The sequence below is a fragment of the Amblyraja radiata genome, chromosome 3 (assembly GCF_010909765.2).
Source record: "Amblyraja radiata isolate CabotCenter1 chromosome 3, sAmbRad1.1.pri, whole genome shotgun sequence".
In the NCBI taxonomy this organism is placed as follows: domain Eukaryota; kingdom Metazoa; phylum Chordata; class Chondrichthyes; order Rajiformes; family Rajidae; genus Amblyraja; species Amblyraja radiata.
The window spans coordinates 114,550,600-114,571,574 of NC_045958.1; the positions used below are offsets into that span (position 1 = coordinate 114,550,600).

Below are 20,975 nucleotides of genomic sequence, written 5' to 3' on the forward strand. Positions count from 1 at the left end.
TAAAGAAGAATCCTTTTTTCTCAATTTGAAGAACATAGAGTTATGGGGACATCTGCTCAAAGGGTTGCAAATGTCAACAAAAAATGTTTTGGGCAAAAATTACCAGATTTTTGGATTTAAAATATCAAGGAAGATGAGAATTAGCGTACAGAGTTTGCCATGACCTCACTGATTAGTGGAGCAGGCTCATGAAACCATATGGCCAACCTCTTCTTATTTCTTTGGTATTTAGTTTGGAGATACAGCATGGAAACAGGCCCTTCGGCCCATTGAATCCACACTGACCACCAATCACCCATTCACAACAGTTCTATGTTATCCCACTTTCTCATCAACGCCCGACACACACGGGGCAATTCTACAGAGACTAGTTAACCTACAAACCTGCACGTCTTTGGGTTGCGTGAGGAAACTGGAGCACCCCGAGGAAACTCATGCGGTCACAGGTAGTACGTGCAAACTCCACACAGACAGCACCCGAGGTCACGTTCAGACACGTGTACAGATTTATAACTTGCCCTGTGTAGGTCGAATTGAATTTACAATCTCCAATTCCAAGATATGGGGCATGAAATTCTCTTACACGACTCCAAACAATGGTGGTGCTGTGAGAATCAGGTTAACCCAGAGTAGAGCAGACTTGAACACTCTGTCTCTAGGGAATTGTGTCTTCTCATTTAACATTGTTCTGTGTTCTCACAGAAATCTTTTTTGTTCCAGACATTAAGATACTCCTTTCCAGGTGAGGCAGAGGTTCACTTGCACCTCCTCCAACCTCATCTACTGTATCCGCTGTTCCAGGTGTCAACTTCCCTACATCGGCGAGACCAAGCGCAGGCTCGGCGATCGCTTCTCAGCACACCTCCGCTCAGTCCATCTTAACTACCTGATCTCCCGGTAGCTCAGGACTTCAACTCCCCCTCCCATTCCCAATCTGACCTTTCCTACAGAAAGGTCAGATGCTGGTTTGTGTAGGAAAGAACTGCAGATGCTGGTTTAAATTGAAGGTCAACACTAAATGTTGGAGTAACTCAGCGGGTCAGGCATCATCTCTGGAGAGAAGGAATGGGTGACGTTTCGGATCGAGACCCATCTTCAGACTGATGTCAGGGGAGGGGGCGAGGCTTGGCGATCGTTTCACTGAACTCAGCCCGCCTAAACCTACCTGATCTCCCAGTTGCTCAGCACTTCAACGGCCCCTCCCATCCCCAATCTGACCTTTCTGTCCTGGGCCTCCTCCATTGTCAGAGTGTGGCCCAGCACAAATTGGAGGAACAACACCTCATATTTTGCTTGGGTAGTTTACACCCCAGTGGTATGAACATTGACTTCTCTAACTTCAGATAGCCCCTGCTTTCCCTCTCTCTCCATCCCCTCCCCCTTCCCAGTTCTCCCACTAGTCTTAACGTCTCCGACTACATTCTATCTTTATCCCGCCCCCTCCCCTGACATCAGTCTGAAGAAGGGTCTCGACCCGAAACGTCACCCATTCCTTCTCTTCTGAGATGCTGCCTGTCCCACTGAGTTACTCCAGCATTTTGTGTCTACCTTCTATTAAGATACTCCTGATAGTGTCACAGACCCTGCTTATTTTCAACAAGATTTTCAACTTTGCTTGACATTCAGTTACACACAAAATAATTTGCTTTTACTATCACTAACTGTAACATACAGGTTCAGGAACAGCTTATTCCCAACAGCTTATCCCAGTATGAAAACACACACCTCCAGATTCAGGGACAGTTTCTTCCCTGCTGTTATCAGGCAACTGAACCAACCTACCAACAACTAGAGAGCAGTCCTGAGCTACTATTTACATCATTGGAGACCCTTGATTAGACTTCACTGGACTTTATCTTGGGGTGGGGGATTGCAACCTTCACGTGGTCTGCACTGTTTCGACAAATGCAGTATAATGTGGATAAATGTGAGGTTATCCATTTTGGTGGCAAAAACAGGAAAGCAGACTATTATCTAAATGGTGGCCGACTAGGAAAAGGGGAGATGCAGCGAGACCTGGGTGTCATGGTACACCAGTCATTGAAAGTAGGCATGCAGGTGCAGCAGGCAGTGAAGAAAGCGAATGGTATGTTAGCTTTCATAGCAAAAGGATTTGAGTATAGGAGCAGGGAGGTTCTACTGCAGTTGTACAGGGTCTTGGTGAGACCACACCTGGAGTATTGCGTACAGTTTTGGTCTCCAAATCTGAGGAAGGACATTATTGCCATAGAGGGAGTTCACCAAACTGATTCCAGGCAGAGAAGGTTCACCAGACTGATTCCTGGGATGTCAGGACTGTCTTATGAAGAAAGGCTGGATAGACTTGGTTTATACTCTCTAGAATTTAGGAGATTGAGAGGGGATCTTATAGAAACTTACAAAATTCTTAAGGGGTTGGACAGGCTAGATGCAGGAAGATTGCTCCCGATGTTGGGGAAGTGCAGGACAAGGGGTCACAGCTTAAGGATAAGGGGGAAATCCTTTAAAACCGAGATGAGAAGAACTTTTTTCACACAGAGAGTGGTGAATCTCTGGAACTCTCTGCCACAGAGGGTAGTCGAGGCCAGTTCATTGGCTATATTTAAGAGGGAGTTAGATGTGGCCCTTGTGGCTAAGGGGATCAGAGGGTATGGAGAGAAGGCAGGTACGGGATACTGAGTTGGATGATCAGCCATGATCATATTGAATGGCGGTGCAGGCTCGAAGGGCCGAATGGCCTACTCCTGCACCTAATTTCTATGTTTCTAAACGCAATCAACCCGGCATGCACAATCAAATAAGATCAAATAAAACAAGTTGTCCTACAACTTTAGGCTGTGCACGCCATACGCAAGAAGAAGAAGACTGTATCTTGCACTAAACATTATTCACTTTATTCCCTTCATCATGTATCTGTACACTGTGGATGGCTCAATTGTAATCCTGTACTGTCTTTCCGCTGACTGGTTAACACGCAACAAAAGCTTTTCACTGTACCTCGGTACACGTGACAAATAAACTGAACTCAAACCCAAGTTCCATCAGAGTTTTGTACATTACGGACTCCAAAATGCCTGGGTTACACTTGGGACTTTGGTCTTTGCTGTGGTTTTTTGCATTGCATTGTTTTTTTTAATTCTTTGAACTTCTTTACTTTTTGTTTGTTTATGGTATTATCTATTGCATACTGTGTTTACAACCTGTTGAGCTGCTGCTGCTGCAAGTGATAATTTCACTGGAGATAGACACAAAATGCTGGAGTAACTCAGTGGGACAGGCAGCATCTCTGGAGAGAAGGAATGGGTGACATTTCGGGACGAGACCCTTCCTCAGGGTCATTCCTTCTATCCAGGAGATGCTGCCTGTCCCACTGATTTACTCCAGCATTTTATAGACAATAGACAATAGGTGCTGGAGTAGGCCATTCGGCCCTTTGAGCCAGCACCACCATTCAATGTGATCATGGCTGATCATCCCCAATCAGTACCCCGTTCCTGCCTTTTCCCCATATCCCCTTACTCCACTATCTATAAGAGCCCTATCCAGCTCTCTCTTGAAAGCATCCAGAGAACCTGCCTCCACCGCCCTCTGAGGCAGAGAATTCCACAGACTCACAACTCTCTGTGAGAAAAAGTGTTTCTTCGTCTCCGTTCTAAATGGCTTACCCCTTATTCTTAATCTATCTTCGGTGTAAACCAGCATCTGCAGTTCTTTCCTACACAAGAATTTCACTGTTCCGCTTCAGGACAGATAGAAACATAGAAAATAGGTGCAGGAGTAGGCCATTTGATCCTTCGAGCCAGCACCGCCATTCAATATGGCCATGGCTGATCATCATGATGACAGTAAAACACTCTCGGCTCACTTGTTCTATTGAAAGGGCCAACACTCAAACCACATTCATCCTCATCGCTGAAGTTTATGGCTTCATGGTGAGTGCCTTGATAACCGTGGCCAATGTCTCTTCCTTACCTCAGGATCACTACAAGATGCTGCTTATCGCTGCCACTTCTCATCGTTCGCTACTCACTGCGGCATTAAGCATCTTGTCCAACTCCAGGGCTGATGCAAGAAGCCTTCAAGCACTCTCCAGTCAGCCATTGGAGCAGGCATGGACATTTGGCCACATTGCTAGATTTCCCAAAGAAAATCCTTCTTTGACACAGACAACACACATATTCGTACAGGGACTTCCCTGGCAATCTTTTCCAAGGAGCATCTCCCCATAGCTCTGATGGGTCAGTCTAGTAATTTGGTTTATAGAGCATTTTGGATGAGATCTATCCAAGGTTGCTGTGGGAAGCAAACGAGAAGATAGATGGGATCCTGACAGAGATTTTTGCACAGAAGGACACAAAGTGCTGGAGCAACTCAGCAGGTCAGAAAGTATCTCTGGAGAACATGGACATGTGACGTTTCGGGTCGAGACCCTTCTTCACCTATCCATGTTCCCCATAGATGATGCCTGACCTGCTGAGTCACTCCAGCACTTTGTATCTTTTTGTGTATTAACCAACATCTGCAGTTCCTTGTTTCTACAGAGATTTTTGCAGCTTTGTTCACCGCATGTAAAGTGGCAGAAGATTGGAGGATAACTAATGTTGTTTCTTTACTTAAAAGTGCAATGTGTGTTTTTAATGTTTCTCTGTGTGTCATGTGGGGGGTGGTGTAAGGGGGAAACCGCTTTGGTCACCTCCTCCACGGAGAGGCGACTTTTTTCATGTTGCCTCCCTCGCGGCCTAATTCAGAGGATCGGTGCGGCCTTTCCCGGAGACGGGCCCGGGGCTTCAGCAGCGGGCGCAGCGTGGACATTTTCATCGCAGAGGGGGCGAGCTCTCGCCAAGGTTCGCCAGAGGGGAGCGCTCCGTTCGCTGGCCCGCGGCAGACTGAAGCCGCGGTCTGCGGAGCTCCAGCTGGCGCGGGCGTCCGGAGCCTGGGATCCCTCGTTGGGGACCCACGGAGGTGAAGAGCTCCGACCTCCAGCCCGCGGCCTACATCATCCATAAGCCGCGGACTGCGGAGCTCCAGCCGGCGCGGGCGTCCGGAGCCTGGGATCCCTCGTTGGGGACCCTGGAGGAGAAGAGCTCCGACCGCCAGCCCGCGGCCTACATCATCCATAAGCCGCGGACTGCGGTGCTTCCAGCTGGTGCGGCATCCGGAGCCTGGGATCCCTCGTTGGGGACCCCGGAGGAGAAGAGGTCCAACCGCCAGCCCGAGGCCTACTTCTAACCGCGGGCGTGGCAGGGACTTACCAACCGGAGCGGGATCCCTCGCCGGGGATCCCTGGAGAAGAGCTCCGACTGCCAGCCCTGCGGTCTGCGGTGCTTCTGGCTGCGGCGCGGCGGGGACTTTAGATCTTCGACCACCGGCCTGCGGCCTACACCATCTTGAAGCCGCGGTCTCCGGTAGGGAAGCACCGATTCAGGACTTACCTTGGCTGCACATCTGGCCGCCCGCAGCGGCGACTGTGGAGGGTTGTGGTCCCAACCACGGGGGAAAATGGAGGAGGACTGACTAAACTTTGTGCCTTCCACCACAGAGATGAATGCTGTGGTGGATGTTTGTGTTAAATTATTATTGTGTATTGTGTGTTCTTTTTATTCCATTGTACCGCTGCTGGCAAATTCATTTCACTGCACTGTATGTGCATGTGACGAATAAATCTGACAAACTTGAACTTGAGCATGGATAAGTTAGGTAACTATATGCCAGTGAGCCAAGTTACAGGTTTTATGTACATTTATGGAAAGATGGGAGCTGGTCAGGGATAGTCAGCATGGCTTTGTATGGGAATTTGCCACCACACCGTTATACTATATATCATAAGATCATAAGTGTTAGGAGTAGAATTAAGGGCCTGGTCCACCGCGGGGACCTAATTTGCGAGTGTAGAAGAGTTTAGGAGAGTATGAAAAAGTGCCATGGTCGTGTTGTATCGCCGAAGTAGAACACCTCCCTCGACCTTCCTCGACTATGTAGAGAACCTCCTACGAATATGTTGAAGACGTCCTTCGACTATGTAGAAGACTAGCTACGACTAGCTTAGACTAGCTTCGGGAAAATTGGACACCGAATAGTGTTAGTAAGTAAGTAAGTAAGTTATATTTATACAGCACGTTTTAAATCAACTCGCGTTGAAACCAAAGTGCTTTACAGAAAATAAATAATAAGATTCCATACATCCATAGAAAAAAGATTAGAAAAAAAGAAAAATTGACACAACACATTATAGAATTCAACGTCCCCCCACAACAGAATCAAAATTTTCCACTGTGGGGAAAGGCACCAGAAAGTTAAGTCCACTTCCTCTGTGATCACTCGAGGCCGGGGCCTATTTGTGGCCTTGCAGCCAGTCCGATGTTTTCAGGCCCTCTTGCCGTGAAGCTGGAACTCCGGCGTCGGGTGAACACTCCTCAGCGGCTTAGAAAGTCTGGAGAGGCCGCTTCCTACCCGGAGACCGCAGCACCTGAAGTCCTCAGGCCGCGCCGGTTGGAGCTCCGACCCCGGCGATCTTGATCCCCAGCTCCGCGGTGTTCCAAATCCAGCGCCGCCCACAGCCACAGCTCCTCATATGTTGGAGTCGGCGGCCACAGCACTCCGGAGCTTACCGCATGGCGACCTGCTAAGGCATCGCCCGCTCCATGATGGTGTCCCAGCGCTGTGCCACCGCCGAAGCTGTAGTCCCGGCCGGTCCCGACGGGAGATGCCGCTCCAGTCCGATGGTAGGCCGCGGAAGTGGCGAGTGAAGACAACCTCCTTCGATCTCCTTCGACCTCCCTTCGACTATGTTGAAGACTATCTACGACTACCTTCGCATTCCTTTGATTACCTTCGATTGCCTTCGATTACCTACGAATAACATGCCGACCTACTAGATTTTGTTATCTTGGGATCAAATATAACAAAGTTGTGAGGACTCTTGTTCAGCTTCAGATAGTTGTCATGGAAACTCCAAGGAACATTTCCACACTGTCGTTCAATAATTGGATCCCACCAGTATAGGATCTACAGACCTCTTTATTCTTATCTGTGCACATCTTTTATTCACATGTGTCTGTAATTCTGTGGCAGTGACAGAATATTCGCAAAACTGTGTGACTCTATCTACAGGTGAGAGAGGAGCTGGATATGACAAGAGGTGTGAAGAGTTAAAACCTGCAATGGCCGCACTATGTTTAGCGTTCTACCTTAGCATAATCATTTTAATTGACCATTGATATTATCATCCCCCTTTTTTATTTGAATCTTTCCTTCTCATTGGTAGTTTATTTAGCTAAGTTTAGTTTAGTTTAAAGATACAACGTGGAAAGAGGCTTTTCGGCCCACCGAGTCCGCACCGACCAGCGATCCCCGTACACTAGCACAATCCTACACACTAGGGACAACTTATTATTCTTTTACCAAAGCCAAATTAACCTAGAAAACCAGTACGTCTTTGGGGTGTGGGAGGAAACCGGAGCACCCGGAGAAAACCCACGCAGGTCACGGGGAGAACGTGCAAAATGTGTAGGAATGAACAGCAGATGCTGGTTTAAATCGAAGATAGACACAAAATGCTGGAATAACTCAGCGGTACAGGCGCCATCTCTGGAGAGAAGGACATCAGTCTGAAGATGGGTCTCGACCCGAAACGTCACCCATTCCTTCTCTCCAGAGATGCTGCCTGTCCCGCTGAGTTACAGTATGCCCCTGTCCCACTTAGGAAACCTGAATGGAAACCTCTGGAGACTTTGCGCCCCACCCAAAGTTTCCGTGCGGATCCCGGAAGTTCCCCAAGGTTTTTGTCAGTCTCCCTACCTGCTTCCACAACCTTCAACCTCCAGCAACCACCTGCAACCTCTGGGAACCGCACGGAACCGCATTACTCCAGCATTTTGTGTCCATCTTCGGGTGAACGTACAAACTCCATACAGACAGCACCAGTAGTTAGAATCAAACCCGGGTCTCTGGCGCTGTACGGCAGCAACTCCGCCGCTGCGCCACCGTGCCACCCTGCCGTGCTACCACCGTGATAATTGCATGTAGTTGTATACCTTCACGGTCAGGTCAAGAAACTTGCACTTACAAACTGGGACTTGTAAATGGGGCCAAAACTGCTGATTCACTTCTGTACAGATGCTGGTTTACACTGAAGATAGACACAAAATGCTGGAGTAACTCAACGGGTCAGACAGCATCTCGAGAGAGAAGGAATGGATGATGTTTTGGGTCGAGACCCTTCTTCAGAACAAAACTAGTGTGAAAGGAGTGATTGATGGTCAGTGTGTGCCAAAGGGCTTGTTTTCATGTTGTATCTCGAAACATTTCAGCAAGGCAGGGGTGATACTTGATGAGGTTCAATACCTCTCAGACACTGGCCTGGATGAGAGCCAAGTAAATGTCTCTTCTGTCGAGATAATCAGCTCCTACAAATTACAGCCGCCGTCTGTTCAGCAGCAAGATGCAGGACCCTTGCACCCTTGCCCTTCTGAGACTTTTGTGTGTGGTTTGTTTACGAAAGAAAATAACAGGCTGGTTAGCTGTACAAAAATAAGTTGAATAAAGGATAGGAGGTAATTCTGATTATAGTCCAGCAAAAGGGACTGCAATTCAGATATAAAGTTACACAAGTGCAACAGTGCACGGATAATCTACTGTGACACATCTCTGGCTAAATGGAAAACTGCTTTCAAAGAAATTGGATTACACGTAGTCTGAAGCACTATCCCTTCACCTCCAGTCACAGCATCAAACCCACTGTGGATAGAAGCAATGAAAGGGACTATTAATTTTTTTTAATTTTTTTTAAGAATCCTGTCAAAGAGTTAAGGGCCTGTCCCACTTAGGTGATTTTTTAGGCGACTACAGGTGACTAGGCTGTCGCCACATTGTCGACGGGGTGTCGCATGTATGGTCGTGAGTAGTCTCCTCAGTTGCCCAAAGAGTCACAGGTCGCCGCTGGATTTTCAACGTGGTGAAAATATTTCAGAGACAGTAGCCGACAGTGGGTTTGACGCCCATGACCGCAGCTTGACTTCTCCTGACGTAGGTGCTGTCGTAGTTGTCACCAGGTTAATGTAGGTTGTCGCCAGGTTAACGTAGTTTGTCGCCGGTGCTGACTGTTTTTTTTTATTGTTAAAGTAATGATTCTATTTCAAATTTTGTGTCAAAGGGGGGGTCCAGTTGCCGGTTTTCTGGCGACCTGCTACGACTATGACAGTCGCCGGCAGTCGCCTAAAAATAGCCTAAGTGGGACAGGCCCTAAAAGCAAGTTTCATAACATCGGCGAAAGAAATGCTCCCCACCTTTAGCAGGTTGCATTGTCCTATCAAGTGGCATGGTCGCAGCCAGGCTTTATAACATGTCCCTGACTACTGCTGTCTAATAACCGGCTTGTGAATACAAAAAGCAAGCCAAATCACGATAGAACGACCTGGATAGAGAGGATGTGGAGAGGATGCTTCCACTTGTGGGAGAGTCTCGGACCAGAGGTCATAGGCTCAGAATTAATGGATGTTCCTTTAGAAAGGAGATGAGGTTGAATTTCTTTAGTCAGAGGGTGGTGAATCTGTATTCATGCCTACTATATTCTGTTGTGCTGAAGCAAAGCAAGAATTTCATTGTCCTATCTGGGACACATGACAATAAACTCTCTTGAATCTTGAATCTGTGGCATGCTTTGCTGCAGAAGGCTGTAGAGGCAAGGTCAATGGCTATTTTTAAAGGCAGAGATAGATAGATAGATTCTTGATTAGTACGGGTGTCAGAGGTTATGGGGAGAAGGCAGGAGAATGAGGCTGAGGGGGAGAGATAGATCAGCCATGATTGAATGGCAGAGTAGACTTGATGGGCCGAATAGCCTAATTTGCTCCTATCACTTATGATCTACAATCGGTCTAGATACAGAGCTTTTGGAATGAATACATTTAATCAGAAATAGAGTACTCTGCAATACAGTGTATCATACTAATGATACATTTAATATGGCTGCCCCCAGCCTGCCGATGTTCCACCTTCAGACCCTAGAACCCTCTCTCATCCTTCCCCCACAAACTTTCATTGAACTTGCAGCAAATTCTTATTAGAAAACAGATTGAAGAAGGGCAGACGCACAGAGTCCCTTGATCAAGAACCAGAGGACATAGGTTTAAGGTGAAGGAGAAAAGATTTAATAGGAATCTGAGGGGTAATGCCCCTGTCCATCTTAGGAAACCTGAACGGAAACCTCTGGTGACCTTGCGCCCCACCCAAGGTCTCCGTGAATCGCCAGAGATTTTGGTCACTCGCCTGGAAAGCCTCGACCGAAACGCGAGCTGCATCTACTGACCAAAGATCCCACAGGATCCTTGCTACTGACCGTGCACGCACACACACACACACACGCACACACACACACACACACACACACAGCGAAGGTGGGGGCCAGGGACAGCGGAGGAGCACTGTCTGCGCAATGAAGAGGAAGGTAAACGGCTGCCACAGAGCACGGTAAGTCCTTTCGAGAGCGCGGGAGGGAGGGAGAGAAGGGGAAAGAAGGGGAGAGGAGAGAGAAGGGGAGAGAAGGGGAGAGAAGGGGGGAGAAGGGGAGAGATGGGCAGAGAGAAGGAGAGAGAAGGAGGAGAGATGGGGAGAGAAGGGGAGAGATGGGCAGAGAGAAGGAGGAGAGAAGGAGGAGAGAAGGGGGGAGAGAAGGACAGAGAAGGGGGGAGTGAAGGGGGAGAGAAGGGGGAGAGAAAGGGGGGAGAAGGGGGAGAGAAGGGGGGAGAAGGGGAGAGAGAAGGGGGAGAAGGGGAGAGATAGGCAGAGAGAAGGAGAGAGAAGGAGGAGAGAAGGGGGAGAGAAGGGGGAGAGAAGGGGGGAGATGGGGAGAGAGAAGGGGGAGATAAGGGGGAGATAAGGGGGAGATAAGGGGGAGATAAGGGGGAGAGAAGGGGGAGAGAAGGGGGAGAGAAGGGGGCGAGAAGGGGGAGAGAAGAGGAGAGGAAGAAGGAGTGGAGACAGTTTTAAGAAGTTTAATAAAGTTAGCGGGCTTTTTACCCTCCGGTGGATCTTCTAGGTCCTGAAAACCAAAGATCCTACAGGATCTTTGCTGAAAACTCCAATGAGCCAATCAAAATGGCCAGTCAGTGAAGGAGATGGCCTTCGACTGCCTGTAAGTAAATAGTGACCGCACACCACTGGCTTCGACCAAACGGCAACCTATTTTTAGTCAAGGACGGTTTTGATTTTTTTGAAATAATCACAGGAACATAGAAAAAGCCTCGACTACGCAGAAACAACTTTCCACCATTAGGGAGAGGGACCAAACCCTCCGGGAACCTCACAGAAACTTTGAGTGGGGCGCAAGGTCTCCAGAGGTTTCCGTTCAGGTTTCCTAAGTGGGACAGGGGCATAGCTTTTTTCACACAAAGGGTGGTGGGTTTATGGAACAAGCTGCCAGAGGAGGTAGATGAGGCAGGTAATATTGCAATGTTTAAAAAGCATTTGGACAGGTACGTGGATAGGACAGGTTTGGGGGGGGGATATGGACCAAACGCAGGCAGGTGGGACTAGTGTACATGGGACATGTTGGTCGGTGTGGGCAAGTTGGGCCGAAGGGCTTGTTTCCACACTCTATGACTCTATAAGTGTCACAACCTGTCCATGTCCTCCACAGCAGCTGCCTGGCCCTCTGAGTTACTCCAACACTTTGTGTTCCGTGCAAGTTTCCAGTATGTACAGTTCCTTGTGTCTATATAATTCATATTACTTGGGCTCCAAATAAATAAATGAATAAAAAGAAAACAAACAATTCATTCTTCCATCACCACCCACATCCCTCCCCCTTGTTACAGGAGCAGGATACAGGTGAAAATCATTGTTGTGTACACTATGCAGGTAAATTATACCCAACGCAGACACACTTGTGTTTCAACATGGACAAGCGTAAACTTAAGGAATAGCATTTAATTTTTTTGACTGGGCACATTATCCACCCCAGTTGTTAATTCAACAATTTAAAATAAATTGTTTGTGTCAGGACCGGCCTAGTGTGGTGAAACGTTCTTAACCTATAACATTAACTCTGCTCTTCTCACTCCACAGGTGCTGGTTAGGATTGAAATCTAAAGAACCACGGATGCTGCAAGGTTTTTCTTGAAATCTTACTTTTAGCTCACTTTTCAAAAGTCCATTCAGTTCCACTTATTTTAGGCTTTCTTGCATCGTTAGTTTTTTTCCGCATTTACTGTGAAAACAGCTACAGGTACAATATAGGTAATCGATGCTTCTATTCCTTTGTTTTTTTGTACGTTAGTCTCACAGTCATCCATCTTTTACAGGTCCCCATTCTCTTTCTCCAGACATATTCATGTGAGCTCTGTGGTTAATTCATTTCTTTTTTAAGACATGTTTATTGTGAGTGACACGCGTTTGTTGTAGTGTCGTTGTAGACTCCAATTATTTTCATCAGCAATAGAGGAAGAATGTTTAGGTTGGGGACAAGAAGCATTAGAACGTAGAACTGTACAGCACAAGAACAGGCCCTTCACTCACATAATGTTCACGCTAAACTTAATGCCAAGTTAGGCCAATCTGCTCTGCCCGCACATGATCCATATCCCTCTATTCCATGTTCTTACCCAAAACACTCTGAAATGCCACCATCATATCTCCATCCACCGCCATCCGTGGCAGCGTGTTCCAGGCACCTTTTACCCCCAGTGTCAAAATCTTGTACCGTACACCTCCCTTAAACTTAGCCCCTCTCACCTTAAAGCTATGGCCGCTAGCCTACCAGACTGATTCCTGGGATGTCAGGACTTTCATATGAAGAAAGACTGGATAGACTCGGCTTGTACTCGCTAGAATTTATAAGATTGAGGGGGGATCTTATAGAAACTTACAAAATTCGTAAGGAGTTGGACAGGCTAGATGCAGGAAGATTGTTCCCGATGTTGGGGAAGTCCAGAACAAGGGGTCACAGTTTAAGGATAAGGGGGAAATCTTTTAGGACTGAGATGGCAAAAACATTTTTCACACAGAGAGTGGTGAATCTGTGGAACTCTCTGCCACAGAAGGTAGTTGAGGCCAGTTCATTGGCTATATTTAAGAGGGAGTTAGATGTGGCCCTTGTGGCTAAAGGGATCAGGGGGTATGGAGAGAAGGCAGGTACAGGATACTGAGTTGGATGATCAGCCATGATCATATTGAATGGCGGTGCAGGCTTGAAGGGCCGAATGGCCGACTCCTGCACCTATTTTCTATGTTTCTATGTTTCTTTCACATTTCCACTCTGGGGAAAAAGGTTCAGGCTGTCCATGGTTGTCCCCTATCTATGCCTCTTATAATATTCCTCAGTTTAATTACGTCTCCCCTTTAGCCTTTGACATTCCAGGAAAAACAACCCAAACTTGACTGAGCAATGCACCATTCTCTTGGATGCCAGCCGCCATTTAAAACGAAAGTCACTCAGACATTCACCGCAAGCGAAACAGCTGCCTGATTGAAAGGGCAACGTGTGAAATGTTGCCCATTGAATACCAACAAGATTCTGTAACCATGAGGTGGACTGGTACTTGAACTATTCATGTCTTCCTCTGAAGAAGAACCTCAGCAGTCTGAAGAAGGGTCTCGACCCGAAACGTCGCCTATTCCTTCGCTCCATAGACGCTGCCTCCCCCGCTGAATTGCTCCAGCATTTTTATCTACCTTCGATTTTTCCAGCATCTGCAGTTCTTTCTTAAACAGCTCAGCAGCAAATTAGATCAGTTTAGAGATACAGCGCTTGGAAGGCCCTTCGACCCATCGAGTCCATGCCAACCATGCACTAGCACTGTCCTACACATCGGGATAATTTATAATTCTTACCGAAGCCAATTAACTTACAAACCTGTATGTCTTTGGAATGTGGGAGGAAACCGCAGCACCCAGAGAAAACCCACATGGAGAACGTACAAACGCCGTACACACAGCACCCGTAGTCAGGATTGAACCCAGGTCCCTGGTGCTGTAAAGCGGCAACTCTACCACGGCGCAACGGAGCCGCCCCATGTGAACACTTTGTTACAGACCTCAGATTAATGCGAGGGGCGCAATTAAGGGGCAGCACCGTGATGCGGCTGTAAAGTTGTCCCAGAGACCTGCGTTGGCTTCATTAAGTTGTTATCATTGTCCCTAGTGCGCGCAGGTTAGTGTGCGGGGTGCAACCGTCTCGGTGGGCATGTTTCCACACTGCATCTCTAAAGTAAAGTCTTTTTTATTAGAAGTAAGTACAATAATATAGTACATAAGTACCTAATACATAATGAGATTTTACAGTTCATGTACAACTTCTTGTTTCAAATTTAACAGAATAGAACAGCAAATGAGACAAGCCAAGATAGAGAAGAAAAGAGCATCATAAGCCGTGGTGATAGTGTTAGATCGTCAGATAGTAAAGAAAGCCCGGCGAAAAGGTAGAAGGGGATGGAGAGGAAAAAGGAGAAGAGAAAAAGAAAGAGATAGAGAGAAAGAAAGGAAATAAAAAGAAAGAGATTGAAAGAGATATACCGATGTAATATCTTTACCCACCCTTCACCCGGTTCTGAAACGTTTAATTTCTAAGGTTGTGTTGCACCATATGCTTGTAAAAAGTTGATAAAGGAAGTCCAAATCATTAAGAATTGGTCTGCTTTGCCTGAAAGGAGGAGTCTCATTTCTTCAAGATGTAACATTTCAGACATATTTGTAATCCAATCTGTAAAGTAAAGTCTAACTAAAACTCTATGCATGAATCTGTGTACAGTCAAGCTGAGCTGTACACTTTCGTGAGAGGCACAAAAATATGTCTACCCACAACAGTCACAAAAATGCCAGAGTCCAACATTCTCAATTGCATCCATTTCCAAACAGTACCGGTCTGATCTTTTGCATTCAGTGCCTGCCATCCGCAATAGTCCGCGCTGTGCTTTGGCAACGATTGTTTTGGTATCTTACCGTAGTGAGGAATGATGGCCCAGGCCATGGCAGATGCGTAGATCCCTCCGATCATCCAGAACATGCAGAGCCAGCTCAGGTGCTCACCCCGCTTCTCCCGCGCCAGGACCTCAGCAAAGTAGGCAAACACGATAGGAACCGCTCCTCCAATCCTTCGTCCATAAAGGAAAATACAGGCCACTGTTAGGTTTAGGGTTCATTATTGTCACGTGGACCGAGCTACAGTGAAAAGCTTTATTTTGTATGCTATCCAGTCCAATCAGATCGATTGATTGATTGATTATTGATTATACCTTTAATAATCCTTTACAGGAAATTACAATGCCACGACAGCTTCAAGACAGACATAACACCACACATTTCCTCAAATAGCTTCCATACTTAACAAGTTAAAATACAAGTTAAAATACAAGTTAAAATACAATGAATGAAAAAAAAAGTGCAGTTATTTATGCGCATTATATAACCTTATAGCAGCTGGTATACAAGACTTCCTATGTCTCTCAGTTTTGCTCATTGGTGCAATCACTCTCTGACTGAAGATGCTGCTCTTGATCACCTTCAGGGCATGGAGTGGGTGAGTGGGGTTGGTCATTATTGAACCCAGTTTGTTCAGAGTTCTGGCCTCTGCCACCTGCTGGACCATTCGTTGCTCAGCCCCGACCACTGAGCCGGCCTTCCTGATCAGCTTGTCCAGTCTGTTTTTGTCCGCTATGCGGGCGCCATCTCCCCAACAGGCCACAGCAAAAAACAGAGCACTGGCCACCACTGAATGGTCAAACTATACATGTGTAAAATCAATCCATAATCAAGTACAATATGTAGAAATATTGAAAATAGGTGCAGGATTAGGCCATTCGGCCCTTCGAGACAGCACCACCATTGAATATGATCATGGATGATCATCCAGAATCAGTACCCCGTTCCTGCTTTTTCCCCAAATCCCTCGATTCCATTGAGCAAAGAGCAGGATACAGAATGCAGAATATAGTTCTCAGCATTGTAGTGCATCAGTTCCACAGACAAAGTCCAATGTCCACCCTGTGGCCTCTACCTCTCGGATTAGCATGACGCAGTAATCCTTTGAAGATAGACACAAAATGCGAGCGTAACTCAGCGGGATCTCTGGGGAAAAGGAATGGGTGACGTTTCGGGTCGAGACACTTCTTCGCTTATCCTTTGATGAGGTTTAGTTTTTCTTTCGGTTGAGAGAAGCAGCACGGAAACAGGCCCTTCGGCCCACCGACCAGCGATCCCCGCACACTAACACTATCCCACACACACTAGGGATCATTTTATGTTCATACCAAGCCAATAAGCCCACAAGCCCGTACGTCTTTGGAGTGTGGAAGGAGACCGAAGATCTCGGAGAAAACCCACGCAGGTCACGGGGAGAACGTACGAACTCCGTACAGACAAGCACCCATAGTCAGGGTTTTTGCATGAATGGACCCGGGTCTCTGGCGCTGTAAGGCAGCAACTCTACCGCTGCGCCACCGTGCCAGCAGCAACATAAAATATTAACCGCACTCTCTGGTTAAACTGATCTCTTTCAAACATCATTAAGTCGCTTCCCCATATTAGCCACCAGAATTCAAACAAATATTTGCAAGATGAAAATGGTGCTTTTCTTTCCAATATGCAGTAATACGGAGTGTAGAAAATCCAGTTGCCTGGTTAGAGACTCCATTGAACACTGCACAAAATATCTTTGTAGCTATGAAATGACTCTATGCTATCTACTCCTTTCAGAATTATCTACAGAGAAACTATTGACAAAGCTGATGACACCGAATGAAATTATGTCAAATAAACACAGGGCTCCACAGTGGTGAAGCGGTAGAGCTTCTGCCTTACCGCGCGAGGGACCGGGAGTCGTCCATTCTCCCCGTGGCCGCATGGGTTTTCTCCGGGCGATTATATACTTAAGACTTCAGAGAAACAGCATGTCCGCGCCGACCAGCAATCACCCCGTATGCCAGCACTATCCAACACATTAGGGGCAATTTGCAGAAGCCAATTAACCTACAAACCTTCAGGTCTTTGTGGAGTATGGGAGGTATAATGCCCCTGTCCCACTTAGGAAACCTGAACGGAAACCTCGGGAGACTTTGCGCCCCACCCAAGGTTTCCGTGCGGTTCCCGGAGGTTTTTGTCAGTCTCCCTACCTGCTTCCACTACCTGCAACCTCCGGCAACCACCTGCAACCTCCGGCAACCGCACGGAAACCTTGCAAAGTCTCCAGAGGTTTCCGTTCAGGTTTCCTAAGTGGGACAGGGGCATTACCGGAGCACCCGGAGAAAACCCACGTGGTCACGGGGAGAACCTACAGACAGCGCCCGTAGTCAGAACCCGAATGGCCGGCGCTGTGAGGCAGCAACTCTACCGCTGCACCTCTCTGCCGCCCTTTCCTACTCTAGTGCTCCCACATTTCAAAGACGTGCAGATTTGGTGGATAATTGGCTTCTGTAAATCGTCACTTGTATATAGGATAGAAATAGTGTACGGCGGGTGATCGATGGTTGGCATAGGTTCAGTGGGCAAAGGAAAAAATGTTTACGCGATAATCAATAACAGTTGTCATGTAAACAAAAACTTACAAACCCAGCTGTTTCATTAACATACTTTAAAGGGAGAAAATATACCATCCTTATCCAGGAACAGGGGACATGTTGTTCCAGCAATGTGTGGCTGATGCATGAACACATCTCATGTGGTTATGTACAGAGCAAATTCAAAATTCTGTGCAGAAAGAAAGTCATAGAGTGATACAGTGTGGAAACAGGCCCTTTGGCCCAACTTGCCCACACCGGCCAACAATGTCCCAGCTACACTAGTCCCACCTGCCCGCGTTTGGCCCATATCCCTCCAAACCTGTCCTATTCATGTACCTGCCTAACTGTTTCTTAAACGTGTTGGCTTCTGTAGATTGTAAATTGTCCCTAGTGTGTAGGATAGTTTAGCTTAGTTCAGGGATACGGCATGGAAACAGGCCCTTCAGCACACCGAGACCGTGCCGACCAGCGATCCCCCGCATATTGACACCATCCTACACACATCAGGGGCAATTTATACATACACCAAGCCAATTAACATAAACCTGTGCGTCTTTGGAGTGTGGGAGGAAACCGATGATCTCGGTCACGGGGAGAACGTACAAACTCCGTACAGACAGCACCCATAGTTGGGATCGAACCCGGGTCTCTGGCGCTACAAGCGCTGTACGGCAGCAACTCTAGCGCTGCGCCGGGCCGGATTACGTGGGCGATCGCTGGTCGGCGCGGACTTGGTGAGCCATTGGGCCTGTTTCCACGCTGTATCTCTAAAGTCTAAAGTTAGAATCAAACCCTGGTCACTGGGGCTGTGAGGCAGTTACACTATCTGCTGCACCGACCGCAGTGTTGCTCTAGGTAAGCCCATCTCAATCAAAGGCTGTACATTATCCTAAACTCTGGAAATCTTCCCTTCTGCCCTAATCTGTGAGGCATTTTAATAAAACTAAATACACTACATTAGCAGATTCTTCCTGATGCAACCTGATCACTGTCGGGGAGTTGTGGGTCTGTGGAATGCTTTCAAGAGAGAGCTAGATAGGGCTCATAAAAATAGTGGAGTCAGGGGATATGGGGAGAAGGCAGGAACGGGGTACTGATTGGGGATGATCAGCCTTGATCACATTGAATGGCGGTGCTGACTCGAAGGGCCGAATGGCCTACTCCTGCACCTATTGTCTATGGTCCTCATATTGTAATATGATGAAAGGGGAAAGTGGGAGTGAAAAAGAGAAAATGAACAAGAAAGAGAGAGAAATAGAGAGAGAACGAGCAAGAAAGAGATGGAGTAAAAGAAAGAGAAAGAGAGAGAGAGAAAGAGGAAGGTAAGAGAAAGAGTAAAAGAGAAAAAGAGATGAGAAGAGACGAAGGAGAGATGAGGACGAGGGGGCGAGATGCAGAGAGGGGGAGAGGGGGAGAGGGAAAGAGGAAAGAGGTGAGAGAGGAGACGGAGGGGAGAGAAGAGAGAGCAGGTGGGAGAGGAGAGAGTGAGACGAGGCGAGAGAGGGAGAGAGGGAGACGAGGGAGACCGGAGGGAGAGAGGGGGAGAGGGGAGAGGGGGAGAGGGAGAGAGGAGCGAGGGGAGAGGGGAAGAGGGGGAGACCGAGCGGGGAGAGGGGGAGAGGGGGGAGAGGGGAAGAGGGGGAGAGGGGAGAGAGAGAGGGAGGGAGAGGGGGAGAGGGGGGAGAGAGGGGAGAGAGAAAGAGAGAGGGGGGGAGAGAGAGGGGAGAGGAGAGCGGAGAGAGGGAGAGAGGGAGAGAGAGAGGGAGAGAGAGAGAGAGAGAGGGGGAGAGAGGGAGAGAGAGAGGGAGGGAGGGAGGGAGGGAGGGAGGGAGGGAGGGAGGGAGGGAGTGAGGGAGGGAGGGAGGGAGGGAGGGAGGGAGGGAGGGAGGGAGGGAAAGAGGGAGAGAGAAAGGGAGAGAGAGGGAGAGAGAGGGGGAGAGAGAGAGAGAGAGAGGGAGAGAGAGAGAGATGGAGTTCAAGTGAAAGCATAAGTCTGAAGAGACCCTGTCCACCCTATTTCATGTCCAGAACGGATGCAGGAAAATGGTTGCAGAGTAGGCCCTTCGAGTTTGCTCCACCATTCAATACCATCATGGCTGATCCTCCATGTCACGGCCATATATTCCCTTTCTGGTGCCTCTTGTGTTGACTTCCATCTATCTCCTTTGTAAGGATATTCAGCGATTTAACCACCGCTGCCTTCTGTGGCAGAGAGTTGCACGTTCACTTTCTATCCTTAGCCCTTCACGTGCTTATCTCAAATCCCCATAGATGTCATTTCTTCTAAGGTATAAATGGTGTACAAGTTCATCAAAGTAACTCAAGTAAAGCAGGACTAGAGGATCTGAGCTATAGGGAGAGTTGAGTAGGCTGGGTCTATTACTTGGGGTGCAGGAGGATGAGGGGTGATCTTATAGAGGTGGATAAAATCATGAGGGGAATAGATCGGGTAGATGTACAGAATCTCTTGCCCAGAGCAGAGGTATCAAGGACCAGAGGACATTTAAGGTGAAGGGGAAAAGATTTAATAGGAATCTGAGGAGTAACTTTTTCACACAAAGGGTGGTGGGTGTATGGAACAAGCTGCCCGAGGAGGTAGTTGAGGCTGGGACTATCCCAACGTTTAAGTAACAGTTAGACAGGTACATGGCTTGGACAGGTTTGAGAGGGATATGAGCCAAATGGAGGCATGTGGGACTAGTGTAGATGGGACATGTTGGTCGGTGTGGGCAAGTTGGGCCAAAGGGCCTGTTTCCACACTGTATCACTATGATTCAAAGGCATCTCATAATGCACAAGATTTGTTGCGATGGTTGATAGCAAGATAGAGGTTTTGAAATACAGTTATAGTGTAACGGCACCAGCCATGGTGACTGATCTTACCCGAATCCAGCAAAGAATCGACAGAAGAGGAAGAGGCCATAACCCTGGACAAAAGATGATAGAAAGGCGAAGAATCCATTGACGGACATACAAATAATGAGGGCTTGTCGTCGGCCCATCTTGTCTGCTAAACCGCCCCAGAAAATGGCTCCCAGCATCATCCCGAAGTACACGATACTGCCTGCAATAGAACACAGAGGGGCTTTGTTTAAACAAGCAAGGCCACAGTGGAGATTCTTTACAATATACAATATTTTATACAGCCTCAGAAATCTCCGAAAGAAACAACTTCAACCATCTTTCCAAGTGTGCCCAACATAAACCTTTGAGCAATATGACTCTAATTATATTAATCACGGATTTCATTAATGACACTGGGCGGCACGGTGGCGCAGCGGTAGAGTTGCTACCTTGAGACCCAGGTTCGATCCAAACATCAGGTGCTGTCTGTACGGGGTTTTTATACGTTCTCCCTGTGTCTTGCTTGTGTTTTCTCCGGGTTCCTTCCACATTCCAAAGATGTACAGGTTGGTAGGTTAATTGGCTTTGGCGAAATTGTTAATTGCCCCTAGCGTGTGGGATAGAACTAGTCCCGATCCCTGGGTTACTTGTAATAACTTGTCA

The 20,975-nt window shown here is 47.6% G+C and overlaps 1 protein-coding gene across 2 annotated transcripts in view; it reads right to left on the reverse strand.

Annotated features, from left to right (window-relative positions):
* Positions 1–20,469, reverse strand: part of sv2c (synaptic vesicle glycoprotein 2C) — an 88,983-nt gene extending 68,514 nt beyond the window's left edge. For both annotated transcript variants that reach the window (XM_033018623.1, XM_033018625.1), the window contains exons 1-2: positions 20,352–20,469; positions 14,914–15,065 (exon numbers count right to left, since the gene is read on the reverse strand). In XM_033018623.1, coding sequence (XP_032874514.1) covers positions 14,914–15,065; positions 20,352–20,440 — 241 coding nt within the window. In that variant the 5' untranslated portion in view covers positions 20,441–20,469. The remainder of the gene's footprint in view (positions 1–14,913; positions 15,066–20,351) is intronic.
* Positions 20,470–20,975: the final 506 nt, after the last annotated feature.